A 27127-nucleotide genomic window follows, 5' to 3' on the forward strand; every position below is an offset into this window, starting at 1 on the left:
CACATTGGATTACTGATAATTATCAGTGGACTTATGATGCATCCTCTTATATGCAGGTGGAGATCTTACATCGTGTGGTCTTATCCTCCCCCTTTGAGTATGTCATGTGTCACAAAGATGAGACAACTTTATTCAGCTTTGTTTATTCATCCCCCAGTTGGCGCAAAGGACCTCATAAGCGGGGAAGACATTAATATGGTTAACATATTTGTGTATACAGTACATATGTTCACAGCCACTTCTGACAAAGGTTTCACATTTAATGTTAGAGCTGATGCTAACGGTGGATTTTAGCTTGTTAACTTTTCCACTTTTGACACACATTACTTGAATACTAGCACTTATTGTAATGTAGTCTTAGAAATACTTTCAGTGTGTTTGACGTCTGCACCAAAGAAGTCAACGAATCACTCATATCAAGTTCTTTGAGACCTATCTTAAGTAATTCTACGGTCACATAATTGTGATACTATTGCTTATACGGTCACATAATTGTGATACTATTACTTATACATTATTTGTTATTTGTTGCCTTCACGGAGTGTGTCTTTGTCCTCAGTTGTTGGAGTTGATGTCTGCTTCATCCTTCTCCTCCTTGAGGCTTTCCTTCTTGGCTCCCTCTTTCTCTCGCTGGCTGCCCCTGGAGGAGCCGGCAGGGGCGGGTGCCTGGTAACTGTAAGTGGAAGTTCCGAAGGACATCCCTGAGTTGAAGTGAGTCTCCTCCCCTTCCAGCAGCTTCCTTTGGAGGATGAATGTAAATATATATTCAACAGTAACAAACTATTTGGACTAAAATTATAGTGTGTGAATGCTTGTCTAAATTAGTCCTGCGATGAGATGGCGACTTGTCCAGGGTGTAATATGTAATGTAGTGACAGGCACATTTATAACCTAATATTTACCGAATTTGCTCATTTTAAGCATCTCAACATTCGCTTTTTCCTTCGACAACATCACCAATTACTACTCATTGCAGACTTTGTGAGAGACAACATAGTAATAAAACATTTACTGTACAATGTCTGCTGTCACTGGGATGCTAACTGTTAGGATGTTGATATATTCCTGTTTAAATGAAGAATGACTCATAAACCTTAAAGAAAAAAGGGAAGTGGAACCAAGCGTCTTTTCGTGTCTCCCGCTATTGCAGAGTCTAAAATCGGATGCCAAAGTTGACCCAACTTGTCGGATTACGTCCTCATTCTTCTACTACTATCAAGGTGAGATACAAGATTTGACCTACAAACCCCGTTTCCATATGAGTTGGGAAATTGTGATAGATGTAAAAATAAACGGAATACGATGATTTGCAAATTCTTTTCAACCCATATTCAATTGAATGCACTACAAAGACAAGATATTTGATGTTCAAACTCATAAACTTTAATTTTTTTTTGCAAATAATAATTAACTTAGAATTTCATGGCTGCAACACATGCCAAAGTAGTTGGGAAAGGGCATGTTCACCACTGTGTTACATGGCCTTTCCTTTTAACAACACTCTGTAAACGTTTGGGAACTGAGGAGACACATTTTTTAAGCTTCTCAGGTGGAATTCTTTCCCATTCTTGCTTGATGTACAGCTTAAGTTGTTCAACATTCCGGGGTCTCCGTTGTGATATTTTAGGCTTCATAATGCGCCACACATTTCCAATGGGAGACAGGTCTGAACTACAGGCAGGCCAGTCTAGTACCCGCACTCTTTTACTATGAAGCCACGTTGATGTAACACGTGGCTTGGCATTGTCTTGCTGAAATAAGCAGGGGCGTCCATGGTAACGTTGCTTGGATGGCAACATATGTTGCTCCAAAACCTGTATGTAACTTTCAGCATTAATGGCGCCTTCACAGATGTGTAAGTTACCCATGGCTTGGGCACTAATACACCCCCATACCATCACAGATGCTGGCTTTTCAACTTTGCGCCTATAACAATCCAAATGGTTCTTTTCCTCTTTGGTCCGGAGGACACGACGTCCACAGTTTCCAAAAACAATTTGAAATGTGGACTCGTCAGACCACAGAACACTTTTCCACTTTGTATCAGTCCATCTTAGATGAGCTCAGGCCCAGCGAAGCCGACGGCGTTTCTGGGTGTTGTTGATAAACGGTTTTCGCCTTGCGTAGGAGTGTTTTAACTTGCACTTACAGATGTAGCGACCAACTGTAATTACTGACAGTGGGTTTCTGAAGTGTTCCTGAGCCCATGTGGTGATATCCTTTACACACTGATGTCGCTTGTTGATGCAGTACAGGTTGAGGGATCGAAGGTCACGGGCTTAGCTGCTTACGTGCAGTGATTTCTCCAGATTCTCTGAACCCTTTGATGATATTACGGACCGTAGATGGTGAAATCCCTAAATTCCTTGCAATAGCTGGTTGAGAAAGGTTTTTCTTAAACTGTTCAACAATTTGCTCACGCATTTGTTGACAAAGTGGTGACCCTCGCCCCATCCTTGTTTGTGAATGACTGAGCATTTCATGGAATCTACTTTTATACCCAATCATGGCACCCACCTGTTCCCAATTTGCCTGTTCACCTGTGGGATGTTCCAAATAAGTGTTTGATGAGCATTCCTCAACTTTATCAGTATTTATTGCCACCTTTCCCAACTTCTTTGTCACGTGTTGCTGGCATCAAATTCTAAAGTTAATGATTATTTGCAAAAAAAAAAGTTTATCAGTTTGAACATCAAATATGTTGTCTTTGTAGCATATTCAACTGAATATGGGTTGAAATGATTTGCAAATCATTGTATTCCGTTTATATTTACATCTAACACAATTTCCCAACTCATATGGAAACGGGGTTTGTAAATAAACTTTCACAAGCTCCGGGGCATGAAAGCAGCTTACCAACTGATGTCGAAATAGCACAAGCTTGTTAGCCCTCTGTGACAATGCGCCGCTATAGCTTGTCTGCATTAGCTCTCATAATAACAATATTACTAATACTTGGTTAATATTCAGGTCACAAAATATAAATGGAATATTGTTAGCGATTTTTGGATTGTTATTTAAGGAGCTTTATGGATGGAATAGAGGACCTCCCATTGACTCCATTGTAAGCAGACTTATATTAACGAGTTAGAATGCATTAAAAAAAATGTGTCTTACATAATGATTGTGAACAATAAGCAAAGTTCCTAAAAAAGGGGTGCTCATAAGGGGTAGGGACTTGGAGAGTGTGATGGTAGTGAGCACATTTTGACAACAGTCAACCATAGTTTATTTTTTACTCCGGAAAGAAGGGAGGCAATTCAATACTCAGTTTTCGGTATTTGAGTGTAGGTGGGAAGTCAGTCCCTTTTTATACTTTGCAGTACAGTAAAACATTTGGTCACTATAATAATTTGGCTTTAGCTTTTAGAAATCTCTTAATAAAGTAAACCTAACAGTCTCTGATTTCAGATCATTGACAATAACAACTTTGTAATTCTGTTTTGAAAATATGTGCAGAACAAAAATTCATACAATGAAAAACACTCTTTCTTGCTGAATGGATTTGTTGTTTTCATTTTAGCAAAAATAAAAGTATGAAAAGCCTTTTTTTTATCTTTTTTTTAATTGTTTTCACTTTTTACCTTACCCATCTGTTTTGGAGTAGATGTTCGTATGCAGTATTGTATCTAAGGGTTTACTGTAAAAGTGTTTGGTATTATGCCGCTTTGGCTAAACAAACATGCCTCATAGATTTGATTTACCATAATTAATCCCACCTGTAAGCAGCTATCTCAATGTCCAGAGCCATCTTAACGTTGAGAAGGTCTTGATATTCTCTCAGGTGCTGTGCCATCTCCCCCTTTAGGTTCCTCAGCTCTGTATCTAGTTGACCAATAGTGTCCTAGGAGAAGAGGACAAGCAAAGCATTATAAAGACAATTATTGTAACACCACTGATCCAGCTGGTACATTGACAGGGTCAGTTTTTGTACGATAAGCTTTAAGTCGTACAGACGTCCCTCGCCATGCACATCGCATATATACAGGTAAAAGCCAGTAAATTAGAATATTTTGAAAAACTTGATTTATTTCAGTAATTGCATTCAAAAGGTGTAACTTGTACATTATATTTATTCATTGCACACAGACTGATGCATTCAAATGTTTATTTCATTTAATTTTGATGATTTGAAGTGGCAACAAATGAAAATCCAAAATTCCGTGTGTCACAAAATTAGAATATTACTGAAGGCTAATACAAAAAAAGGGATTTTTAGAAATGTTGGCCAACTGAAAAGTATGAAAATGAAAAATATGAGCATGTACAATACTCAATACTTGGTTGGAGCTCCTTTTGCCTCAATTACTGCGTTAATGCGGCGTGGCATGGAGTCGATGAGTCCTGTTGGAACTTGAAATCTCCATCTCCATAGAGCAGGTCAGCAGCAGGAAGCATGAAGTGCTCTAAAACTTGCTGGTAGACGGCTGCGTTGACCCTGGATCTCAGGAAACAGAGTGGACCGACACCAGCAGATGACATGGCACCCCAAACCATCACCCAACCATGCAAATTTTGCATTTCCTTTGGAAATCGAGGTCCCAGAGTCTGGAGGAAGACAGGAGAGGCACAGGATCCACGTTGCCTGAAGTCTAGTGTAAAGTTTCCAACATCAGTGATGGTTTTCATACTGAAAAGTATGAAAATGACAAATATGAGCATGTACAATACTCAATACTTGGTTGGAGCTCCTTTTGCCTCAATTACTGCGTTAATGCGGCGTGGCATGGGGTCGATGAGTGTCTGGCACTGCTCAGGTGTTATGAGAGCCCAGGTTGCTCTGATAGTGGCCTTCAACTCTTCTGCGTTTTTGGGTCTGGCATTCTGCATCTTCCTTTTCACAATACCAGCAGATGACATGCTGGTTGACCCTGGATCTCAGGAAACAGAGTGGACTGACACCAGCAGATGACATGGCACCCCAAACCATCACCCAACCATGCCAAGTCCTGTTGGAACTTGAAATCTCCATCTCCATAGAACAGGTCAGCAGCAGGAAGCATGAAGTGCTCTAAAACTTGCTGGTAGACGGCTGCGTTGACCCTGGATCTCAGGAAACAGAGTGGACCGACACCAGCAGATGACATGGCACCCCAAACCATCACTGATGGTGGAAACTTTACACTAGACTTCAGGCAACGTGGATCCTGTGCCTCTCCTGTCTTCCTCCAGACTCTGGGACATCGATTTCCAAAGGAAATGCAAAATTTGCATGGTTGGGTGATGGTTTGGGGTGCCATGTCATCTGCTGGTGTCGGTCCACTCTGTTTCCTGAGATCCAGGGTCAACGCAGCCGTCTACCAGCAAGTTTTAGAGCACTTCATGCTTCCTGCTGCTGACCTGCTCTATGGAGATGGAGATTTCAAGTTCCAACAGGACTTGGCGCCTGCACACAGCGCAAAATCTACCCGTGCCTGGTTTACGGACCATGGTTATTCTGTTCTAAATTGGCCCGCCAACTCCCCTGACCTTAGCCCCATAGAAAATCTGTGGGGTATTGTGAAAAGGAAGATGCAGAATGCCAGACCCAAAAACGCAGAAGAGTTGAAGGCCACTATCAGAGCAACCTGGGCTCTCATAACACCTGAGCAGTGCCAGAAACTCATCGACTCCATGCCACGCCGCATTAACGCAGTAATTGAGGCAAAAGGAGCTCCAACCAAGTATTGAGTATTGTACATGCTCATATTTTTCATTTTCATACTTTTCAGTTGGCCAACATTTCTAAAAATCCCTTTTTTGTATTAGCCTTAAGTAATATTCTAATTTTGTGACACACGGAATTTTGGATTTTCATTTGTTGCCACTTCAAATCATCAAAATTAAATGAAATAAACAATTGAATGCATCAGTCTGTGTGCAATGAATAAATATAATGTACAAGTTACACCTTTTGAATGCAATTACTGAAATAAATCAAGTTTTTCAAAATATTCTAATTTACTGGCTTTTACCTGTGTATATATATATATATATATATATATATATATATATATATATAGATATGTATATATATATATATATATATATATATATATATGTATATATATATATATATATATATATCTATATATATATATATATATATATATATAATTTAGTAGGGCTGCAAATCTTTGGGTGTCCCACGATTCGATTAAATATCGATTCTTGGGGTCACGATTCGATTACAAGTCGATTTTTTTCGATTCAACGCGATTCTCGATTCAAAAACGATATTTTTCCGATTCAAAAACGATATTTTTCCGATTCAAAACAATTTTCTATTCATTCAATACATAGGATTTCAGCAGGATCTACCCCAGTCTGCTGACATGCAAGCAGAGTAGTAGATTTTTGTAAAAAGCTTTTATAATTGTAAAGGACAATGTTTTATCAACTGATTGCCATCATGTAAATTTGTTTTAACTATTAAATTAACAAAAAATATGACTTTTTTTTATCTTTGTGAAAATATTGGACACAGTGTGTTGTCAAGCTTATGAGATGCGATGCAAGTGTAAGCCACTGTGACACTATTGTTCATTTTTATTTATTTTTTTTATAAATGTCTAATGTCAATCAGGGATTTTTTAATCACTGCTATGTTGAAATTGTTACTAATATTGATACTGTTGTTGATAATAATTTTTGTTTCACTACTTTTGGATTGTTCTGTGTCGTGTTTGTGTCTCCTCAATTGCTCTGTTTAATGCTGTTTTGAGTGCTGCTGGGTCGGGTTTGGTTTTGGAATTGAATTGCATTGTTATGGTATTGCTGTGTATTGTTTTGTTGGATTGATTTAAAAATTACAACAACAAAAAAATTAAAAGAAAAAAAGAATCGATTTTTGAAAAATGACAATTGATACTGAATCGTACAACATGAGAATGGCGATTTGAATTCGAATCGATTTTTTTCCCACACCCCTAGTATATAGGTATATGTATGTATGTATATATAGCTATACAGTATATATCATATGATATATATACATACACACATATATATATATATATATATATATATATATATATATATATACATACATATACATACATACACTGTATATACATTTTGTTTTTATTTTTTTAAACAGTAGTTTTGGCCAACAGGTGAACAAACCTGCTGTTCAGTACCGTGACTACTGATATGTTCAGTCTCAGGGAGCATTACTTTATTAGATTAAAAGAGTGTAAAGATTACTAGGTGATGTTATTTGATGTACATGCTCTCATGTTGAAACATGTGTTGAGGTTGTTTATGCTCTTGCTCTGAAAATATTTTATTTATGATTAATGATTCTTATTTCGCAGACATTTGCTGACCGTGGTTTGTTGGCTCCCTGTTGGTATTCATCCCCTCTGCATTGTGCATGCATATGAGCCAAAGGAATGCGGAAATGTAATATAAAATATTTCACGCGAGTACAATCGTTAGCCTAAATCTATATTTTTGCAATTTAAACTCTGCTTCTTCCTTCTCCTTTTTGGACATTCTGTACTGAAACAACTGGAAATATGTGATGCATTACATTGTAATTGTATTGGATGAATGTTCAAAATTAACTACACTGAACTGAAACATACAGATTTGACACTACAAAACGATCAAATGTATGATATCAGGTATTTACTATTTTTGCTGGGAAACCGAAAACGCTCCCAGCAAGCCCTTGCGGCACTTGATTTTTGACATCTCAATATGAATACATAACCTGATAAATTGTACATTAGATCGCTTGATAGTTTGTCGTGTGAAGCATGTATATTAATTGACAAAAATAACATTATTTAGTATAACGATTGTACTGCGGTAAAATATTATTTTAATTACCGTACATTACCGCATTCTTTGGATTTATACACTCGTGCAGGTGCAGGGGGTGCTTGAATTCCAACGGGTAGCACGTCTTGACGGAACCCCGGAGCCAATTAACCGCGATAAACAAGGGACCGTACTTAATTTGAGCCTCCCTAAAAAAAGCCATGGAAAAGAAGATGGCCTGATTTAGCAACAGTCCCGGTTAATCTAGTAAACATGTAGGATCAATTCACTAAGAACTTTCTCTGTCTAAGCCAAAGTGACTTTCACACTAAAGCCACACTTTTTTTGGGACCAGCCGTGTTGACCTGAAGTCTGTATAACTATTCTGCATTAACGAAAGACGATTAGGAAACTGTTTGGGACAAAGTCTACAAACACTATGAAGAAAAAGAAGTTAAAGGTCATGTTAAACACAAGATCTTGGACTTAGTGTTGAGACCGTTTTCATGAAATGAGCTACAAGTTACAAAACCGGATTCAAATACAGAAATGGACGCAATACGTTGAGTGTAAATCAGCAGAGGAATTAGTAAACGTCCTAACAATTAGCATAATTTTGTCATCCCTAAGAGAGCGGTTATGAGCCTTAGCATGTCCCTTGTTCATTGCTGAATGGGCATCTTTTAGCTACCGGTACTATATACACAGGATTATAATAATACTGCCAGGAGAAATCAGCAATGCATTGATTGTGTATGTATTACTTATTGCAAAACAAGACTAATTTCACAAACATGTTAAAATCCCAAACAATTCAAAATAGAGTTCATAGGGTTTTCTTTCTCTTCAACCTGTCCTTGACACAGAAAAGTTGAGACAAGCCAGCAGGATGCAGTTAGTTAATAGATTTACTGAAGCTGTGACATCATTGAGGACTTTGACCCCATCTAATCCCATTACTGGACAGAGTTCCCACTATCGCCACGTATTTACTCAAGTGATGTCTTTCAAATACATTTTAACTCAATTTCCGGTTAGGTTGCATTGTGTTCTCAGGTCTCTATAAATACACCGCAGTATACAGCCATAATTCAGGCCTCAAATTTTAACTTTTTAAAATCAAGGCAAGTGTTGTCTTAAAGGAGGGCTCACATTTTAGGACACCGAGACAAACATTTTCTTTCGAGGCAGGGGCTCCAAAGCATGCATATACAGTACCGGTATATAAGAATTTTGTAAGATGGCACCTGATGGCCATAAGACGGAACTGCACTTTTTGTCCATATATATAAAAATAGTGTTCATGTATGAGATCTCGGGCTGCCAATTATGGCCAAAGTAATAATTAACATTCTTGTTATCAATATAGAAATCATGATGACTGATTGTTAGGTAAAGCAGTGTTGGTGTGAACGTAATACCATAATGTCATTAGTAATGTGTAATAAAAAGGCTATAGATAAACGTTATCCATATATCTAAAGACAAATTTGTTTTTTTTATTCATTCATATTATCAACTTGTCAGCTTTTTGTCATAACATGATTCCTTTATCTCTCTTTTTACATTTTACATTACATTCATTTCCATCAATATGTGAATTTTGCAACCAGGGGTGGAAGCAAGCTGGACTTGGTTTATAGTAATACTAAACAGGCGTATATAGCTGCACCACGCCCCCACCTCGGCTCCTCAGACCATCATTCTGTGATGCTAATTCCTGCATACAAGCCCCTGCTGATCAGGAAGCAAGCTACAGTGAAGCAGGTGAAGACCTGGCCAGAGGGAGCAATGTCAGCATTACAAGACTGCTTCGAAACCACAGACTGGGACATGTTCAAAGCAGCCGCCACCAAAAATCACCACACATGTGTGGAGGAGTATGCAGAGTCTGTGTCCGCATACATTCAGAAGTCCATGGAGGATGGTCATCCCCACACGGGCCAACGAGAAACCCTGGATGAACAGTGAGGTACGTGCAATGCTGAAGGCTCGGAACAAGGCTTTTAAGCCTGGCGACATGGTGGCATTAAAATCAGCCAGAGCTAACCTGAACTGTGCCATTAAGGTTGCAAAGCGTGCTTACAGTCAGAAAGTGCAGGACTTCTTTGATAACCCCACAAACACTAGATGAATGTGGCAGGGCATACAGGTCATCACGGACTATAAAGCTGCACCCTGTCCATGTGATAACAGTATCAGCTTCCTAGATGACCTTAACAACTACTTTGCAAGGTTTGAGGCACTTAACACCATTCCGGCGAGAAAATCCATCCTTCGCCCTGATGAGCAGCCGCTCAACCTGGATATAGCGGATGTCCGGAAAACCCTGAGGAGAGTGAACCCCCGGAAAGCACCGGGACCTGATGACATTCCGGGCAAGGTGCTTAAGGGATGTGCAGACCAGCTGGCTGGGGTTCTCACAGACATCTTCAACATCTCGCTGACCCAGGCTGTGGTACCATCATGTTTTAAGACGGCCACAATCATTCCAGTGCCTAAAAAACCCACAATCTCCTCCCTCAATGATTACCGCCCTGTTGCACTCACCCCTATCATAATGAAGTGCTTCGAGAGGCTGGTAAAGGAATATATTGTCTCCAGACTTCCCCCCACATTCGACCCATACCAGTTTGCTTATCGCCCTAACCGCTCCACAGAGGACGCCATCTCCTCTGCACTCCACCTGAGCTTAGAACATCTGGAAGGAAAGGACACACACGTGCGGATGTTGTTCCTGGACTTCAGCTCAGCATTCAACACCATCATCCCGCAACACTTGGTGAGCAAACTGGCCCCACTTGGATTCAGTACCCCCCTATGCAACTGGCTGCTTGACTTCCTCACAGACAGACCCCAATCTGTGAGAGTGGGCAACAACACCTCCAGTGCCATCTCCCTGAGCACCGGCTCCCCCCAGGGCTGCGTCCTGAGTCCGCTGCTGTTCACTTTGATGACTCATGACTGCTGCGCCAGGTCCACTACTAACCACATTGTGAAGTATGCGGATGACACGACAGTAGTGGGCCTCATCCGTGACAACAATGACATGGACTACAGGGAGGAGGTGAAACATCTGGTTGACTGGTACAGAACCAACAACCTGGTCCTGAATGTCAACAAGACCAAGGAGATCATCGTCGACTTCAGGAAGCACCAGTCCAGCCACGCTCCACTCTTCATCAACGGCACAGCAGTGGAGATAGTAAGCAGCACAAAGTTCCTGCAGGTGCAGATAACTGACAATATAACCTGGTCCCTACACACCGGAGCTCTTGTAAAAAGCTCAGCAGCGCATGCACTTTTTGCGTCGGATGAAAAGAGCACAGCTCCCTCCCCCCATTGTCACCACATTCTACAGAGGCACTATAGAGAGCCTACTGACCAACAGCATCTCTGTCTGGACTGGAGCCTGCAATGCCTCAGACTGGAAGTCTCTCCAGAGAGTGGTGAGGACGGCGGAAAAGATCATCAGGACTCCTCTTCCTCCTATCCAGGAGATCGCAAAAAGCGGCTGCCTGACCAGGGCTCAGAAAATCTGCAAAGACTCCTCCCACCCCCACCAAGGACTGTTTTCACTGCTGGACTCTAGAAAGAGGTTCCGCAGCCTCCGAAGCAGAACCTCCAGGTTCTGTAACAGCTTCTTCCCTCAGGCCGTAAAACTCTTGAACGCATCATAATTAAATAATACCCTCAACTCCCCCCAAAATGGATTAACTCGCTGGAATAAAAAAAGACAATACAACATACATCCATAAACGTGGACGCATGTGAAAAAGTGCAATATATTTATCTGTACAGTAATCTATTTATTTATTCATATATATTTATATTTATTTATGTATATATGCACCTTATTGCTTTTTTATCCTGCACTATCATGAGCTTATGTAACGAAATTCCGTTCTTATCTGTGCTGTAAAGTTCAAATTTGAATGACAATAAAAAGGAAGTCTAAGTCAAAGTCTATTTTAATAAAATGATGTATATATATATAGAATGTATATATATTTTTTAAGTTATGCACATTTACATGTGCATAACTTAAAAAAATAATGTAGATGCTGTATCAGGACAGATCCATTATGAGTTTGAGCAGAAATATGTTGTATAGGAATTAACTATACACAATAAATATTAACAAAATGCTGTGTCACATGAATGATTTTTTAAGTAATACCTTTGTGACATGAAAAAAATAAGTAATATAAAAAACATGGTGTTTAAAAAGTCAAGGGCGGTCACGGCATGTTCTTTCCGCCGATTCTGGTCAATTTTTTAAGGCATCATGGCAAGTGACAATGGCGGTCGCAGCACTTGGGGTTAGGGCTCTCTTCAAATAGTCATCGATTCGATTCGTAGCAGTCTGATTCGACTACCAACCTCAAACTTAATTTGCCTGATATTAAATCTCTACCCTCCCCCAGTGGGAGGAAGGCAAATTAATACATGCTGGGTCCCCGTGTCAAGCAGGTGTGTTGGGAGGACAAATTGATTGCATTCATGGTGTTGTCTTTAAGTATTAGTAAAGGACTCATGTACAGACAAATACTGTAGTTTTTAGAGGAGTAAGGTAATTATTATCTGCTCACAATTTTGGAGAGAGAAATTGCTGCTTCGAGGTTGTGCTTCCTAGTGTGACGTCTTGGAAACAACTGGCTGTATTTTGGACCACTACATCTCTTAGTGTATACTTATTTGTCTGTACACAATAATGTTTTACTAATGTTGGGAGAATGTTTCTGCGTGTGTGGGGGGAGGGGTGGATTGCGGCTTGTCAAGGCGCGCTGCTGTCAGACACGGAGCTCGGTGTGCCTCTTGCCGGCTGAACCCCTTGGGCAGCTTGCTTACAAAATATGTTGTGAGAATCTGAATCGAGAATCTTGTTGAATAAAGAATCAATTTGTCAACTAAGAATCTGAATAGAATTGTGAGTTGTAAGATTCACATCATTACTACCTCACCATAGAGGGTATTTTTAAATACTGTAACTATATACTCTCAGAACTAGGGCTACAGCTATTGATTATTTTAGTAATCGAATAATATATTGATTAGTTTTTTTTCAATTATTCGGCTCAAACACTTTAGAGCCTCAATTGCTATTTTATGCAAAATAGTTGAAATCAATATTTTTCCACTTGTTAGATTAATTCTTTTTTTTTTTTCAAAATAAATGTACATCTACATGGAAATTACACTTTTAACATGCGTGCTTTAATACTTCAAAACATTTTTTTTAAAGATCAAGCATTAACACACGCCCGCTCTCATGTGAGCTCTATTGCAGCGGCTGTCAATTTGTATTAGATACACTCTTAAACGATTAAAGCAACACCGTATAAATCAGGGCTTTTTTCTATACGATGAATCGTTGATGAATCAGATGCAAATCTTGACGATTAAAGCAACACCGTATAAATCAGGGCTTTTTTCTATACGATGAATCGTTGATGAATCAGATGCAAATCTTGACAGGTAATTTTTTTTTTTTTTAGCACCGCTTAAAATCTTAGTGGAAGTATTTGTAAACACTTAAACATTTGTTAACAACTCACTGTTTGGAAACCGCAACATTTTCCATACTGGTGTTCCTCAAACTTTCTGTGTGTGTTTAAGAAATAGCTTTAATCAATAAAAAATTTTAGGCAATCCTCGTCTTACGTTTTGTTGTTACGCACTTTATTATTGTACAAAAAGTAAAATAATTAGTTATAGATGTGTGTCGCTACACCAAGGAGGGACAGACATTACTTTTGTTCATTTTTCAACTTGAACCTTCAGTATGTCCCACAAGCATAAGGCAGCATATTATGATGGCAGTGCATCAAAAAAAATGTATGAAAAGTTAAGACATTGAAAAATGCCCTGAAAGTAGAGAAATACCGACCAACATTGGCTGCACACCAATGACGTGACCATCATGAAGGATAGAGATGGCATCTTTAAACATGTGATTAAGCAGCGTACTGGTCTCATTATTAGACTTCCACCTCCCAGTGTAATGCCCCTTCAAGTGTCCAAGACAACAATACATTGTATTTAAACTTCATTACTGTATTGTATGTGTCGTCCATGTGTTCTGTGTTGTGTCAATGACTTTGGTGTATAAGTATAATTTGGGTATAAATTGACTCAGTGTTGCCATAACAATAATTTGGTAGGGCTTTTTTTTTTTTTTTTTTTTAAACACGCTATGCCCTGATTTGACCACATTTGATAGTTTATTCTCTATCAAATATAGTACTTTTATAGTAATGTCAAGATAGATCATTCCATACCTGCATTGCTGTGACTTCACCATTATGAGCATCCTCCATCTCTGCGGTCTGCCTCTCCAGTGACTCATTGGCTCCCCTCAGGGTCTCGATCTCGAGGGTCTTGGCCTGCAGTTGTCTCCTGAACTCATTCATCTCCTCCCTGCTGGCCCGCATGGCCTCGCTGCTCCGAGTGGCCTGTTCACTGAGGCTGGCGAATTTGGACTTGTACCACTCCTCTGCTGACTGCAGGTTTTTGGAGGCGATGCACTCATACTGGTTGCGGATCTCTTTCAGGGCCGATGTGAGGTCCGGTTTGGCGAGTTCCAGTTCCACCGAGACCTGCTGCGCCTCCATTAAGCTGCTGAGCTCCTGGATTTCCTCATCGTGGACTTTGTTCAGAAAGGAGATTTCCTCCATCAGTGATTCGACTCGACGCTCCAGATCCAGACGAACAGCCACGGCGTCATCCACGTCTTTCCTGAAGGACCTCAAGGTTTTTTCTGTCTCCTCCCGCACTCTAAACTCCTCCTCATACTTTGCATTAAGTTTCTAACATGTTGGCAGATACACATGAGGGGAGAGAGAGGGAAAAGTTGAAAGAAAGCTTTTTTTCCCCACCCTCAAAACGTCAACATCTGAGCTTGTTGCTATGCAGAGTTGGTAGCACAAAAAGCCACATGAGCTTTGAATGGCAAAGTAGAGAAACTACAGGAAATCAGACAAAATAAACACTATTAATTTCTCAACTTAGTCACTTACATCTTGTACTTAAATGTTTGGGCAATGGTGGTATTAGATATGGGCCACAATTGTCCTGGGCGATGGTCAATAAGGGGTGCCGAAAGGATTCTGGGAAAAAATAAGCTAAGCACTTACGCTATTCATAAATCAGGTCAGGATGTGCGTGTCGGATGGCCCCTTCTACAGGCGGGATATTGGCGCCGCCCCCATTCTCCTTTTTCGAAGTGGTACCGTACAGTTGTACCACCAACTTATGAGTATTTTGAGATACAAGCGGTCTTTCAGCTTTTTTTTATGCTTCAAGTTGCATCAATTTGAATTACAAGCCTCCCTGCCACTAGATGGCGTAATGAATGCCACAGTGAAACCCGGAAGATCTGCCCAAAATCATTCATTCTTACTTGTTGGCATTAGCTTATAACAAGAGATTGCAATAACTTTGTATTCGAACTATTCCACAACCTCATAAAGTCGCCAACGTCCTCTGTTGGTGCTGCTGAGGCTTGGCTTCCTGCGCACGCTTGAGGCAGCGCCGGGTGTCCAGCGGCTCTGTAGCTTCGCTGCACTTCAAACCGGCGGTGTATCCAGTCCCACTGCTGCCTAGCCTAGTGTGATATTAACCCTCCCAACAAATTGCCTAAAAAGTGGCCACTCTTCTCACCCACGGCTCTGATTGTGAAAGATAATCTAACTCGGAATATCTGCTTTTTACTACCATTACTGGCTGCTATCTCAACCTTGCTGATCAGCCCTCCTTCTGTAGCCTGGCTCATTGACCATGTTGGATCTAATAAGACGACAAGAGACCAATCAGAACAGACCAAAAAAAATTTGAAGTCCTCTTCAGTCTGCTGGAAGAGGTAAATGCTTTATATAATTGTTACACTATTTCATAAAACTACTGCAGTTGTAGTACATTACTAGTCTGTTTTCTATCCAAAAATTGTATTTCTTTTAAAAAGACATCTTAAAAGATACACAGATTAATTTCGATGAATAGCGCTGATTTGATATACGAGTGTTTTGAGTTACGAGCTCGGTTGTGAAACTGATTGAGCTCATAAGTTGAGGTGTACTGTGGTATGGGCTTCAGGACTTAGGCTAATTAGAAGCTAATAAAGTCAATTAAAACAAATATAGCTAGATAATCAAACAAATGTTATCCTTAATATTGTACAATATTCAATATATTGTAGACCAAGCGTCTCAAACGTGTTATCGCAATGAAAATATGATTTTTTTTCTACCTTTACAACACCTCTTGTGGTCTACATAACATGTTATGTTGTTTTTTTGGTCAACATTTTGCATAGATTATGTTTTACAGACCATCTTCGAGACGCTTTCTGACCATCTCTTCCGGATGCACCGTTTTTTGTCTTAAATTATGTGCCGAAGCCTTCCTCCAGGCCAAGCCCCCTTCGACTGCGTCTCCACCCTGACAGCCATGTTGTTCTTTAGAGCTTACCGACCGATAAAAGTTAGAACTATACACTACAATTTTTTTTTAAGAAATGGCAACAGCAGAGGATTTTACCATGCGTCTGCATGTACGAGCCAGTCTGCCCCGCAACAAGAGGATCGACAAAAATAAGGAACTTATTGACTACAACTGAATACAAAAGGCAGACTTGCGCAAAGCTATTCAGGTAAACCTGTACATAAATGGAAATATCCCAGAGGTAACTAAGGCAAAAAAAACGTTACTAAAGTCTCGAATTCCAAACAGCTAGTTTGATTTCACATTTTCAGGACTTATGGGGATCCCAAATACACAAAAACAGGTATCAACAGGTAAGAATAGTTGGTTTTGTACAAACCCCGTTTCCATATGAGTTGGGAAATTGTGTTAGATGTAAATATAAACGGAATACAATGATTTGCAAATCCTTTTCAACCCATATTCAATTGAATGCACTACAAAAACAAGATATTTGATGTTCAAACTCAAACTTTATTTTTTATTTTTTGCAAATAATAATTAACTTAGAATTTCATGGCTGCAACACGTGCCAAAGTAGTTGGGAAAGGGCATGTTCACCAATGTGTTACATCACCTTTTCTTTTAACACTCAATAAATGATTGGGAACTTAGGAAACTAATTGTTGAAGCTTTGAAAGTGGAATTCTTTCCCATTCTTGTTTTATGTAGAGCTTCAGTCGTTCAACAGTCCGGGGTCTCTGCTGTCGTATTATACGCTTCATAATGCGCCACACATTTTCGATGGGAGTCAGGTCTGAACTGCAGGCAGGCCAGGAAAGTACCCGCACTCTTTTTTTACGAAGCCACGCTGTTGTAACACGTGCTGAATGTGGCTTGGCATTGTCTTGCTGAAATAAGCAGGGGCGTCCATGATGTTCCTGAGCCCATGTGGTGATATTCTTTTAGAGATTGATGTCGGTTTTTGATACAGTGCCGTCTGAGGGATCGGGGGTCACGGTCATTCAATGTTGGTTTCCGGCCATGCCGCTTACGTGGAGGGATTTCTCCAGATTCTCTGAACCTTTTGATGATATTATGGAGCGTAGATGTTGAAATCCCTAAATTTCTTGCAATTGCACTTTGAGAAACGTTGTTCTTAAACTGTTTGACTATTTGCTCACGCAGTTGAGGACAAAGGGGTGTACCTAGCCCCATCCTTTCTTGTGAAAGACTGAGCATTTTTTGGGAAGCTGTTTTTATACCCAATCATGGCACCCACTTGTTCCCAATTATCCTGCACACCTGTGGGATGTTCCAAATTAGTGTTTGATGAGCATTCCTCAACTTTATCAGTATTTATTGCCACCTTTCCCAACTTCTTTGTCACATGTTGCTGGCATCAAATGCTAAAGTTAATGATTTGCAAAAAAAAAATGTTTCAGTTTGAACATCAAATATGTTGTCTTTGTAGCATATTCAACTGAATATGGGTTGAAAATGATTTGCAAATCATTGTATTCCGTTTATATTTACATCTAACACAATTTCCCAACTCATATGGAAACGGGGTTTGTATTATAGGACCCCATAAATAAAAATAGGCAAATAGTGAGTCAATATGAGTGTTTAGCAATGTTGCCAAATCCTCAGTAAGGAAAGTAGGTATTGGCAGTCATAAAAGTTGCTAGATAATGGGGACGGCGTGGCGCAGTGGAAGAGTGGCCGTGCGCAACCCGAGAGTCCCTGGTTCAATCCCCACCTAGTACCAACCTCGTCATGTCCGTTGTGTCCTGAGCAAGACACTTCACCCTTGCTCCTGATGGGTGCTGGTTAGCGCCTTGCATGGCAGCTCCCTCCATCAGTGTGTGAATGTGTGTGTGAATGGGTAAATGTGGAAGTAGTGTCAAAGCGCTTTGAGTACCTTGAAGGTAGAAAAGCGCTATACAAGTACAACCCATTTATCATTTATTTATAATGTCATCGCTTTATTTGCATAATTGATTGTGACAGACTGTAGGAGAAAGGCATAACATCATGAGAGAGATAAAAAGTGAGCTAAAACATGAAAAGTATGATTACAACTGTAAATTAACTTTCTTCTGTTGATTCTTAGTTTGTTTTCTTAAAATTGTAATAACATTTTGGACTGCATTCTTAAGAGTATCAAATTTGATCAAAAGACTAGAATTATTGACTGACTCATTAACATGAATAAAGATTGGGTTGTTGCAGTGATATATTTTTAGCTTGTCATTTGGAGTACAGACACGGAGGGGTGTGGGTCTCCTCTCTGCTCTGACTGCAGCTGGAACTGCTGCGTGAGGCTACTGTCAACCTGAGCGCCTGTGAGGAGTGGCTCACGGCACCACCCACTCCTCATTGAGGACATTAACTGCTTTCATTTCCCTAAAATATCCGAAAAAAAATCGCTAAAGTAGTCGCTTTTGAGGTAAAAAAGACCCTAAGAGTAGTCGGAAAATTGCAGGAAAGTCGCCAAGTTGGTAACACTGCCGTTTAGACTTGACTGCTTGTTTGTTGAGGTGACAGTGGGGCGTGTTTAAGTGTCAAAGCAGGGAAAAGATGATTTAGGAATACAAGGAGGAATGGTCTGAAGATAAAAAGGTATAGGGCTGTGTCATTACTTTGCATACAGTATATTCCATTGTATGGAATGTATGTGATCAAAAAAGCTAACGTTAGCCTACATGCTAGCTAATGCATATAACCAGTAGGGGACTTTGGCATGTGCATGTTTGTGTCTCATCAAAGGGCTGTCTTTGACTCTATTGTAACTTGTACAGAAATGATTCCATCTAATCTAATAAAATAAACAGTTATGTAACAATCGATGGTGGAGAAGGTAACATTATAAATATATTTATTTTCATATTTTCTTGTTGAGTGTGGCCTTTAATAAACCTGATACCATTTGATGTCATTGACAGTCTTGGTTGGGTTTTTTGTACCTGCAGCTCTTCTTCCATGTTGTTCCTCTCGATTAGGATGTGGCTGTTATCCCTGTTCAGTTCCTCCAACTGGGACCGCATGTCCCTCATCTCCTGCTGATAGAGGCGAGCCACGCGTGACGGCTCGCTCTGCCTCTGCCGCAGCGTCACCAGCTCAGCCTCCAGGATTTTATTCTGCTGTTCCAAGTGTCTGACTTTATCAATGAACATGGCGAAGCGATCATTCAGACCCTGTGTAACAGTAGAGATACTTGGTTACCCTGAATTCTAATGACTGTTTCTATACTGCACACCTTCAACCCGTCCTCAGGTAGGTCCTGTCATCTCTTTCTTATTGTTGTTGAACTGGGGATGTCCATCTCAACTGCACATTTAAGTTCAATTTGACTCTTTATAAACCATTCATACAGCCTGCATTATTTGGCTTAAACCATAATACTGTATGTGTAAAGAAATGCTTGCAACACTCCGAGATATTTAAAAGGCTTCCTATTTTGGTGATCTATCCAACATTTAACTAATGGTCAGAAATTCAAGATTAGAAAACTGCGATAACATTGCACTTGAATTCTTACTGGCGCGTAAGCACCTCTTGAAAATAGGCAGCGACCCAAATTGTACACAGTGAAATATTTCAACAATGTATTTGTCAATCATTTTTGGTGATAAATTATAATTTACAGCATTAAAAAAATCTAGGGATGTTTCAATCAGGGTTTTATGCTGCCGATTCCGATCATCTGTGAGCAAGATTAGCCAATACCGATCACATGTATTGTAAATTTTTCAATGTATTTATGGTGAGTGCTATTGACAGTTTAACAATATCAACACAATTAAGTCTTTTTTTTCTTTTATTACATACAATTGTTTGATCAATACATAGTCAAGAGTACAAAATAACTTAACAGAAGCAAAAACTAATACTATCGACTTCTTATCTAAATTCTTTGGGTTTTGCCCCCAAAGCCCTCGTGTGTCCAAGGAATTATTCTGAGTTTGCAAACAAAAAAAAAGGTTTTGTGAAAATCAAATAATCCCTCTAGTATCGATCATATACTGATACCACCCTGTATCAACACCATCAATTCATGGATTTAAGAGCCTCTCTCGACACTAATGAATCTACTTGTTAATAGCTGCTCACATTATGCTGCAATGCGGTTCCATCAACATTTTTTAAACTTTAGTAAGTACTTACTGTATTTCTTTTTTTTTTTTTTAAGCTGGTTAGTTTAGCTATTAGCATGCTTGCTCCAGGCTTACTCTCGGTGTGTAACATGTTTAGCCTCGGTCTCCAGCGTTAATGACACTTAACAATGATACTTAAGATACTACGATATGCAGTCTATTTGCTGGAATGTAGGTGATTATTATTGAATAAATGACATAACCAAATTATTAATTTTAATTGCATAGCCAGCAGCAACAACATATGCATGTTTGTTTATGTCATTGTTGATGAAGAATATGTCGCAGTTTGCGCGCTAACTTCCCTTTCTTATCATATCGAAGGTGTAACCACTGTGACACATTGACACGGCTTCCGAGGGCAATGGAAAATGAACCAAGTGTATAACCACTTCGGCTGCCAACGCCCGTCCGACGCCAAACTTAATCTACTCCAGCACCAAAGTTTGCTGCAGTGGGAACGGTATGACAAATAAAGCTCATTGAATGCTTCAAAAGGTTATATGAGCAACGGCTGTACACTGTTTAAGGAGATGCATGATTAGTTGCTAGCTTGTCAGCCGGTGGACGCAAAATTAATTGCTTGTATTCCGACACGCGAGTTCTTCCCCGAAGTGAAAAACAGCGATTGTAAACGAAGCCAAGATGGCTGTTGCGCGGCACGCAAACGGAGTACGCAAGGGTCCTAGATCTTCCTGCAAAAAGCAGATACGAGAAAAATATCTAACTATGCAATGGGATAGGTGGGTTGCAATCACGTGACCGAGAGGCACATCCGGGTTCTTCCAGGTTTCAGGTGATGGTCTAAGCCCCCATTAGGCTCCTGATTATTTACCTGCATCAGTGCAGATTTAGAGGCAAATATAAAAGTGATCATGAAAAAATGGTTTAAATGGGATGCAGTGAATTTTTACACTCAAGAAAAATATTTTTAAAAGATTTAAACCATTTATCATCTGAGGGATCCACAAATTAAACATTAATTCGTGAAAGACAATGTTGGACCTATTTGTGCATTGCTAAGTATCGTTAATTGACATTGACATAAGTGCCATGCTGTGAATGTGAGGCTAATGAGAAAAACGGGGAAAAAAATTGCAGTTTATTTCCTGCTGCAAATATTAGTCTAATCTACAATTCATGTCTGCAGTTATTTTATGAAGTTCATATTTTGTCTCATTATTTAGCTATATATTTCCCTGTTGTTCAGCATGAATCTTTGCTTGCGACATCAAGATTCAGTATAGGCTGTTGAGCCTATATACGAGAGATTTATTCATCTAGTTTATTATTACTATTAAGGATAGTTTCTTGATGCTAACAAACATCACCAAAGACCCTATAATGTTGTCATCCGTGTCCAAAAACCTGCACAACAACAACTACTACTACTACTACTACTACTAAGCTTTCAGTTTCTGTTGTGAAATCGAGAAAGAAAATACTGTGGGTTGGACCAACAATCACAGTATTTATTTTGAGGACTTAACATGACGTTAGTTTATTTGCACAAGCAGGTCTTGGTAGTAATATTTAGGCATAGCAACCACAAAAGAACACAAGCTAATGAGATCTCTCTTCCTTTCATCACATCTATTTCTGCTCTCCAACACTACTAATATAGTAGAGGATAAACTGGATTGCATCACAGAAAGTTTCTCAAACAAATGTTTAAACAAACATTTTACAAAGTGATCGCTGCAGACAAGAGCATGATCCGATTGTAGTCCATACAATGATGAAAGTGATATATTTAAGAGCAATTTCCTTTGACGCACTTTTGTTTTTTCCCCCGACTTTATTACTTTTATGAACGACTTCTTTCGGGACTATGAAAGCTATTTTCTTTCGCTCAATTTAAATGACTGAAACACCCAAGAACAGAACAGCAATATAGCATTTTCTGCTCAAACTCTACACTCCCTTGTTTTAATCTGCTATACACTCAAGCTGCTTGACCATCATGTGGATTAGGCATCGAAGAAAAAAAATGAATATGACGTCTTATGCAACCCTCCTATAGATCCTTATACTTGATCAAAAAAAAAAGATTTGTTGAGTGATATCAAGGATTATCCATCGGTCGCTTTCAGACACGTCAATTCGTCAAACTATTGTGTGCTCCAGACGCCATTCTACACGACAAAACAGATGAAAACTTGGAAAACAACTTCTTTGTGTGTGGCTGGGTCAAGGAATTTGGTATCAAGACTCCCGGATAAATATGCATTGTCTTTGCTTGGGTACGATTGCATTTCATGATTTAACTTCACATCTACAGCAATGTTTGTTGCATGCGTCATTTACGAGTACGCATCTTTTCCTTCGTCTTTTTCAGAATTTAACAATAGATGTCAACATTGTGTATGTGCTGAAAGATTAATTTATGATTGTTGCCTTTGGTAAAAGCTTAATTATTTTAGGTTTTTCTCACATTTACTTTCTTTAATTTAGGGTGGCCCAGTTGGTGCTTTACGAAACACTCGTAGCAAAAATATGTACAAATAATATCAAGATATTACTTAAAAGTATATCAAACAAACCTTTAACAAAAGGGACTGACCGCAAACTCATGCATTCTTCTACTGCTCCCTTGGACTGGAGTGGGTACCACTTTTCTCGTTGTCATTTCGTAAACTCTTGCACTCTTCCGCCCTTCTTGATTACCTCTCGAGGAAGTCTGAAGAAACGTTTATTGTTTTCGCGATTTGAACGGTTCGTACAACCGAAAACAACGCAACCATAGAGCATTTTTCTTCGAGAAAGGCTAAATAGCGCGCAGTGCCCATCGAGAATGGACACTGCTTGACCACCACACATATTCTATGACGTCATACGCAACCCAGAAATACACTCTCAGCCAGAGGTGATATGTGTTTGTGATTGGCATTGGCAAAGGCGATCACATACTGACCGAAAATTGGTTGAATAAAAAATTAATAAATTCAGTGACAATTTTACAATCGTCAAAACGTTCAATATTGTAAGCTACTGGTTTACGCTCTAATCAACAAACTAAACACTTCCCGAAGCTTTAATTGGCCTCCTTGTCCTAATTGAACACAAAACAAGGTTTTTTTTTCTTATTAATGCACAGCTGTTAAAATGCTGAGGTGCATTTATTAGAAAAAAAAAAAAAATCTGTTTATTTGAACTTTTCCCCCGAAATTACGCATTGAAGCTACAAAGTGTGTTTTATCCGATTACTAAATTAATCGAACAAACAAATCAATAGCTTATTTGACTTTAAAATAATCGATACTCTCGGTTATATAAAAGTTAATAAGGCTGAGCCGTTTTGTGGCACACTGCCCACTTTTAGTATGTGTTCTAGTGTACTGGGATTAGTCCATCACAGTTCATTAAAGGCTCAACTGGCCTCCTGTAGATCTGCATTAAAAAAAGTTTTGCGCTTCTAAAAAATGAAGAAAAGAACAAATCGAATTAATGTAGTTTGTTGAGCATTTGTTTCGGATCAAAGCCTTACAATATACTTGGCTGTGAAGATGAAGCATTTGCAGTTGGTCATAACCTTTCGCAAGCTTTATATCAAGATGCTGCAGCTGTGATAGGCTCCAACACCCCCGCGACCACGAAAGGGACAAGCGGTAGAAAATGGATGGATGGATGGACGTTTCAATTTGTTAATTGATGTGATTGCAGTGGTGCATCACAGTTGAACAGTTTATATTTTCATTATTATCAAAAAATAATATATGTATTAAATACCTTTCTGTAGTTATTATTATACTTCGGGATTATTTGTTTAGTGTAGTGTTTCTCAAACTGTGTCATAAGTTTGTTTAAATCAATAAATATACACTGCAAAAAGTCAGTGTTAAAAAACAAGAAAAACAAAAACAAAAATTAGGAGTATTTTATTTGAACCAAGCAAAATTATCTGCCAATAGAAAAAGAAAATTTGGCTTGTCAAGACTTTCCAAAATAAGTAAAATTAGCTAACCTCAATGAACCCAAAAGTACCTTAAAATAAGAATATTCTCACTAATAACAAGTGCACTTTTCTTGGTAGAAAAAAAAAAGACTTTTTTGCTCAATATGTTGAAAAATATTCTTAAATTAAGTAAATGCTAGTGCCATTATCTTGACATAATGATATGCGCTCAGCATTACATTTCTTGAAACCAGCAAACTTATAGTAAAAACTAATTTATTGTTCTTAATGGAAAGGCAACAAGGCAACCGCTTGTTACTCTTGGGGTTTCCTAGCCGCTCAGGCAAATCATATAGTCTAAAAATGCATTTTTCCATCGATAACATGACATCATCGCGCCAAGTGCGTGCTCTTTCAGTCAATTAGTGCGCATATATACAGCCCGGCCTTCGGCCAAACATTTTTGAGGAATTTATCTGAATGTGCATGAACTATTTCTGTTCAAAATTGTTTGAAATGTTAAATGTTTAAATATTAACTGTCAGTTTACTGTACTGTGCCAACTGTACTACTATATGAGTGCATATTTTCTATTGTTTCATTGAAAATAAAACAGCAAAGTCAATTTGGCTGTCATCTGTTTTAATTATGAGACACAATTGTGTCAAAAATCTTTTTTTTTTTTTCATGCTTGAAATAAGAAATTATTACTTTAAAAAATAGTTTTATACTTGTGATTGTTGATGACACAGTTTTGCATCAGTTGATATTCTAGTTTCAAGCATGTTTTACTCAATATAGGTCATAACATCTCAGCAACAAGCTGTAATATCTTACTGAGATCATTTAGGACCAAAAGACTTAAAACAAGTAAAATACTCTAACATAAAATCTGCTTAGTGAGAAGAATGATTTTATCAGACAGAAAACAAGCAAATATCACCCTTATTTGAGATATTTAATCTTACTTAGATTTCAGTTTTTGCAGTGTACCCACTGCACATTATTTGGTATGAATGGAAGTTGTCAACTCCTCTACCAGCTGCATCACTTCCATTGATGTTGATCTTCTTTTTGTTGTTTAGTTATTGGGTAAAATACAGTTATATGTTGTATGACGTCACATACCTGCAGCTGCTCCTTCTCGTTGGTTCTGATGAGTTTCAGTTCGTTGTTGACTACTGAGGTGTGGCTCAGGTCAAGGGAGTCCGAGGCCCCAAGAGAGAAGGAGGTCTGGGGGTGGACCATCCTTCGGTACATACCCACCGAGGAGCTACTGCTCCGGGACACCGCCATGGACCTGAGCCCCGCCGAGGACCGAGGCACGGCGCTGCTCATGCGGGAAGAAGAGGCGGAGAACCTGCTGGAATCTCCAAACACCTTCCGGTAGGAGGAAGAATTGTAGCTCATGTTTGCCGTCGAGTCTCAGCTGAAAGTGAGGCGCTGATTAACAGATTTAGCAGCTTAAAGGCAACAGGTGGACCAAACCATTTTACACACAGACATCCAATTCTTTAAAAAAACCACAGTCAAATAAGAGTAGCCTAAAGTTTTGAAAGGTGAAGTTTTAAATAATGACAATTTATAAAACACACATCGCATGCAAAAACTAGCTACAAGCTGGTACATGTGTAAGTGTTAATACCACAATGGAACAGTCCACTTCTCCTCTACGCAAACATTCACAAGGTGGGCGATACTGAAAATAAATGGTATCGATCATTTACCAAGAAAATAGTACAGTATTTGCAAAACTGGCAAGTTTTACTTGAAACCTACTCAGTGGCCTAGTGGTTAGAGTGTCCGCCCTGAGATCGGTAGGTTGTGAGTTTAAACTCCGGCCGAGTCATACCAAAGACTATAAAAATGGGAGCCATTACCTCCCTGCTTGGCACTCAGCATCAAGGGTTGGGATTGGGGGTTTAATCACCAAAATGATTCCTGGGCGTTCCGCTGCTGCTCACTGCTCCCCTCACCTCCCAGGGGGTGAACAAGGAAATGGGTCAAATGCAGAGGACAAATTTCATCCCACCTAGTGTGTGTGTGTGTGTGACAATCATTGGTACTTTAACTTTAACTTTAACTTAAAAACATTTCTGAGTACTCCGGACTAATATATTACAAGTTGTCAACCGTTATTCTTAAATGTGTATTTATTTCCTATGAAGGACACTAATGTTATGGAATAATATCCACACATTACACCAGAGGTCTTCAACAGGGGGTCAGCAGAGGAACTTTACGGGGGATGGTGAACTGTTTAGTTGATTAGAGTTAAGAAAAACAACAACATTTTATCTATTCCCCATGCATCCCTTTTACAAATTTGAATGTATTCAAATTAGTGTTGTCCCGAAAGTGAAATTATTTTGATACTTTTCGGTACTTTTCGATACTTTTCTAAATAAAGGGGACCACAAAAATTGCATTATTGGCTTTATTTTAACAAAAAATCTTAGGGTACATTAAACATATGTTTCTTATTGCAAGTTTGTCCTTAAATAAAATAGTGAACATACAAGGCAACTTGTTTTTTATTAGTAAGTAAACAAACAAAGGCTCCTAATTTAGGCTGCTGACGTATGCAGTAATATATTGTGTCATTTTCCATTCTATTATTTTGTCAAAATGATTAAGGACAAGTGGTAGAAAATGAATTATTAATCTACTTGTTCATTTACTGTTAATATCTGCTTACTTTCTCTTTTAACATGTTCTATATACACTTCTGTTAAAATGTAATAATCATTTATTCTTCTGTTGTTTGGATGCTTTACATTAGTTTTGGATGATACCACAAATTTGGGTATCAATTCAATACCAAATATTTACAGGATCATACATTGGTCATATTCAAAGCCTCATGTTTCCAGGGACATATTTACCGAGTTTATAAACATAATAT

General features: G+C 39.0%; 1 protein-coding gene across 2 annotated transcripts; it reads right to left on the reverse strand.

The window, feature by feature from the left end:
* Positions 1-127: 127 nt before the first annotated feature.
* inaa (internexin neuronal intermediate filament protein, alpha a) lies at positions 128-25665 on the reverse strand. 2 transcript variants are annotated; one of them, XM_061963324.2, is made up of 5 exons: positions 25351-25665; positions 19137-19367; positions 14028-14555; positions 3720-3844; positions 128-735 (listed from the first exon to the last, which is right to left on the reverse strand). In XM_061963324.2, exons 1-5 carry the CDS (start codon positions 25630-25632, stop codon positions 522-524), a joined length of 1380 nt encoding a protein of 459 aa, XP_061819308.1. In that variant the 5' UTR covers positions 25633-25665; the 3' UTR covers positions 128-521. The 2 variants fall into 2 exon arrangements, with proteins under 2 accessions (XP_061819308.1, XP_061819317.1); XM_061963333.2 differs by having other exon boundaries at positions 128-739.
* Between the last annotated feature and the right edge of the window lie 1462 nt (positions 25666-27127).

This window comes from Nerophis lumbriciformis, linkage group LG02 (assembly GCF_033978685.3).
Source record: "Nerophis lumbriciformis linkage group LG02, RoL_Nlum_v2.1, whole genome shotgun sequence".
Classification (NCBI taxonomy): Eukaryota; Metazoa; Chordata; class Actinopteri; order Syngnathiformes; family Syngnathidae; genus Nerophis; species Nerophis lumbriciformis.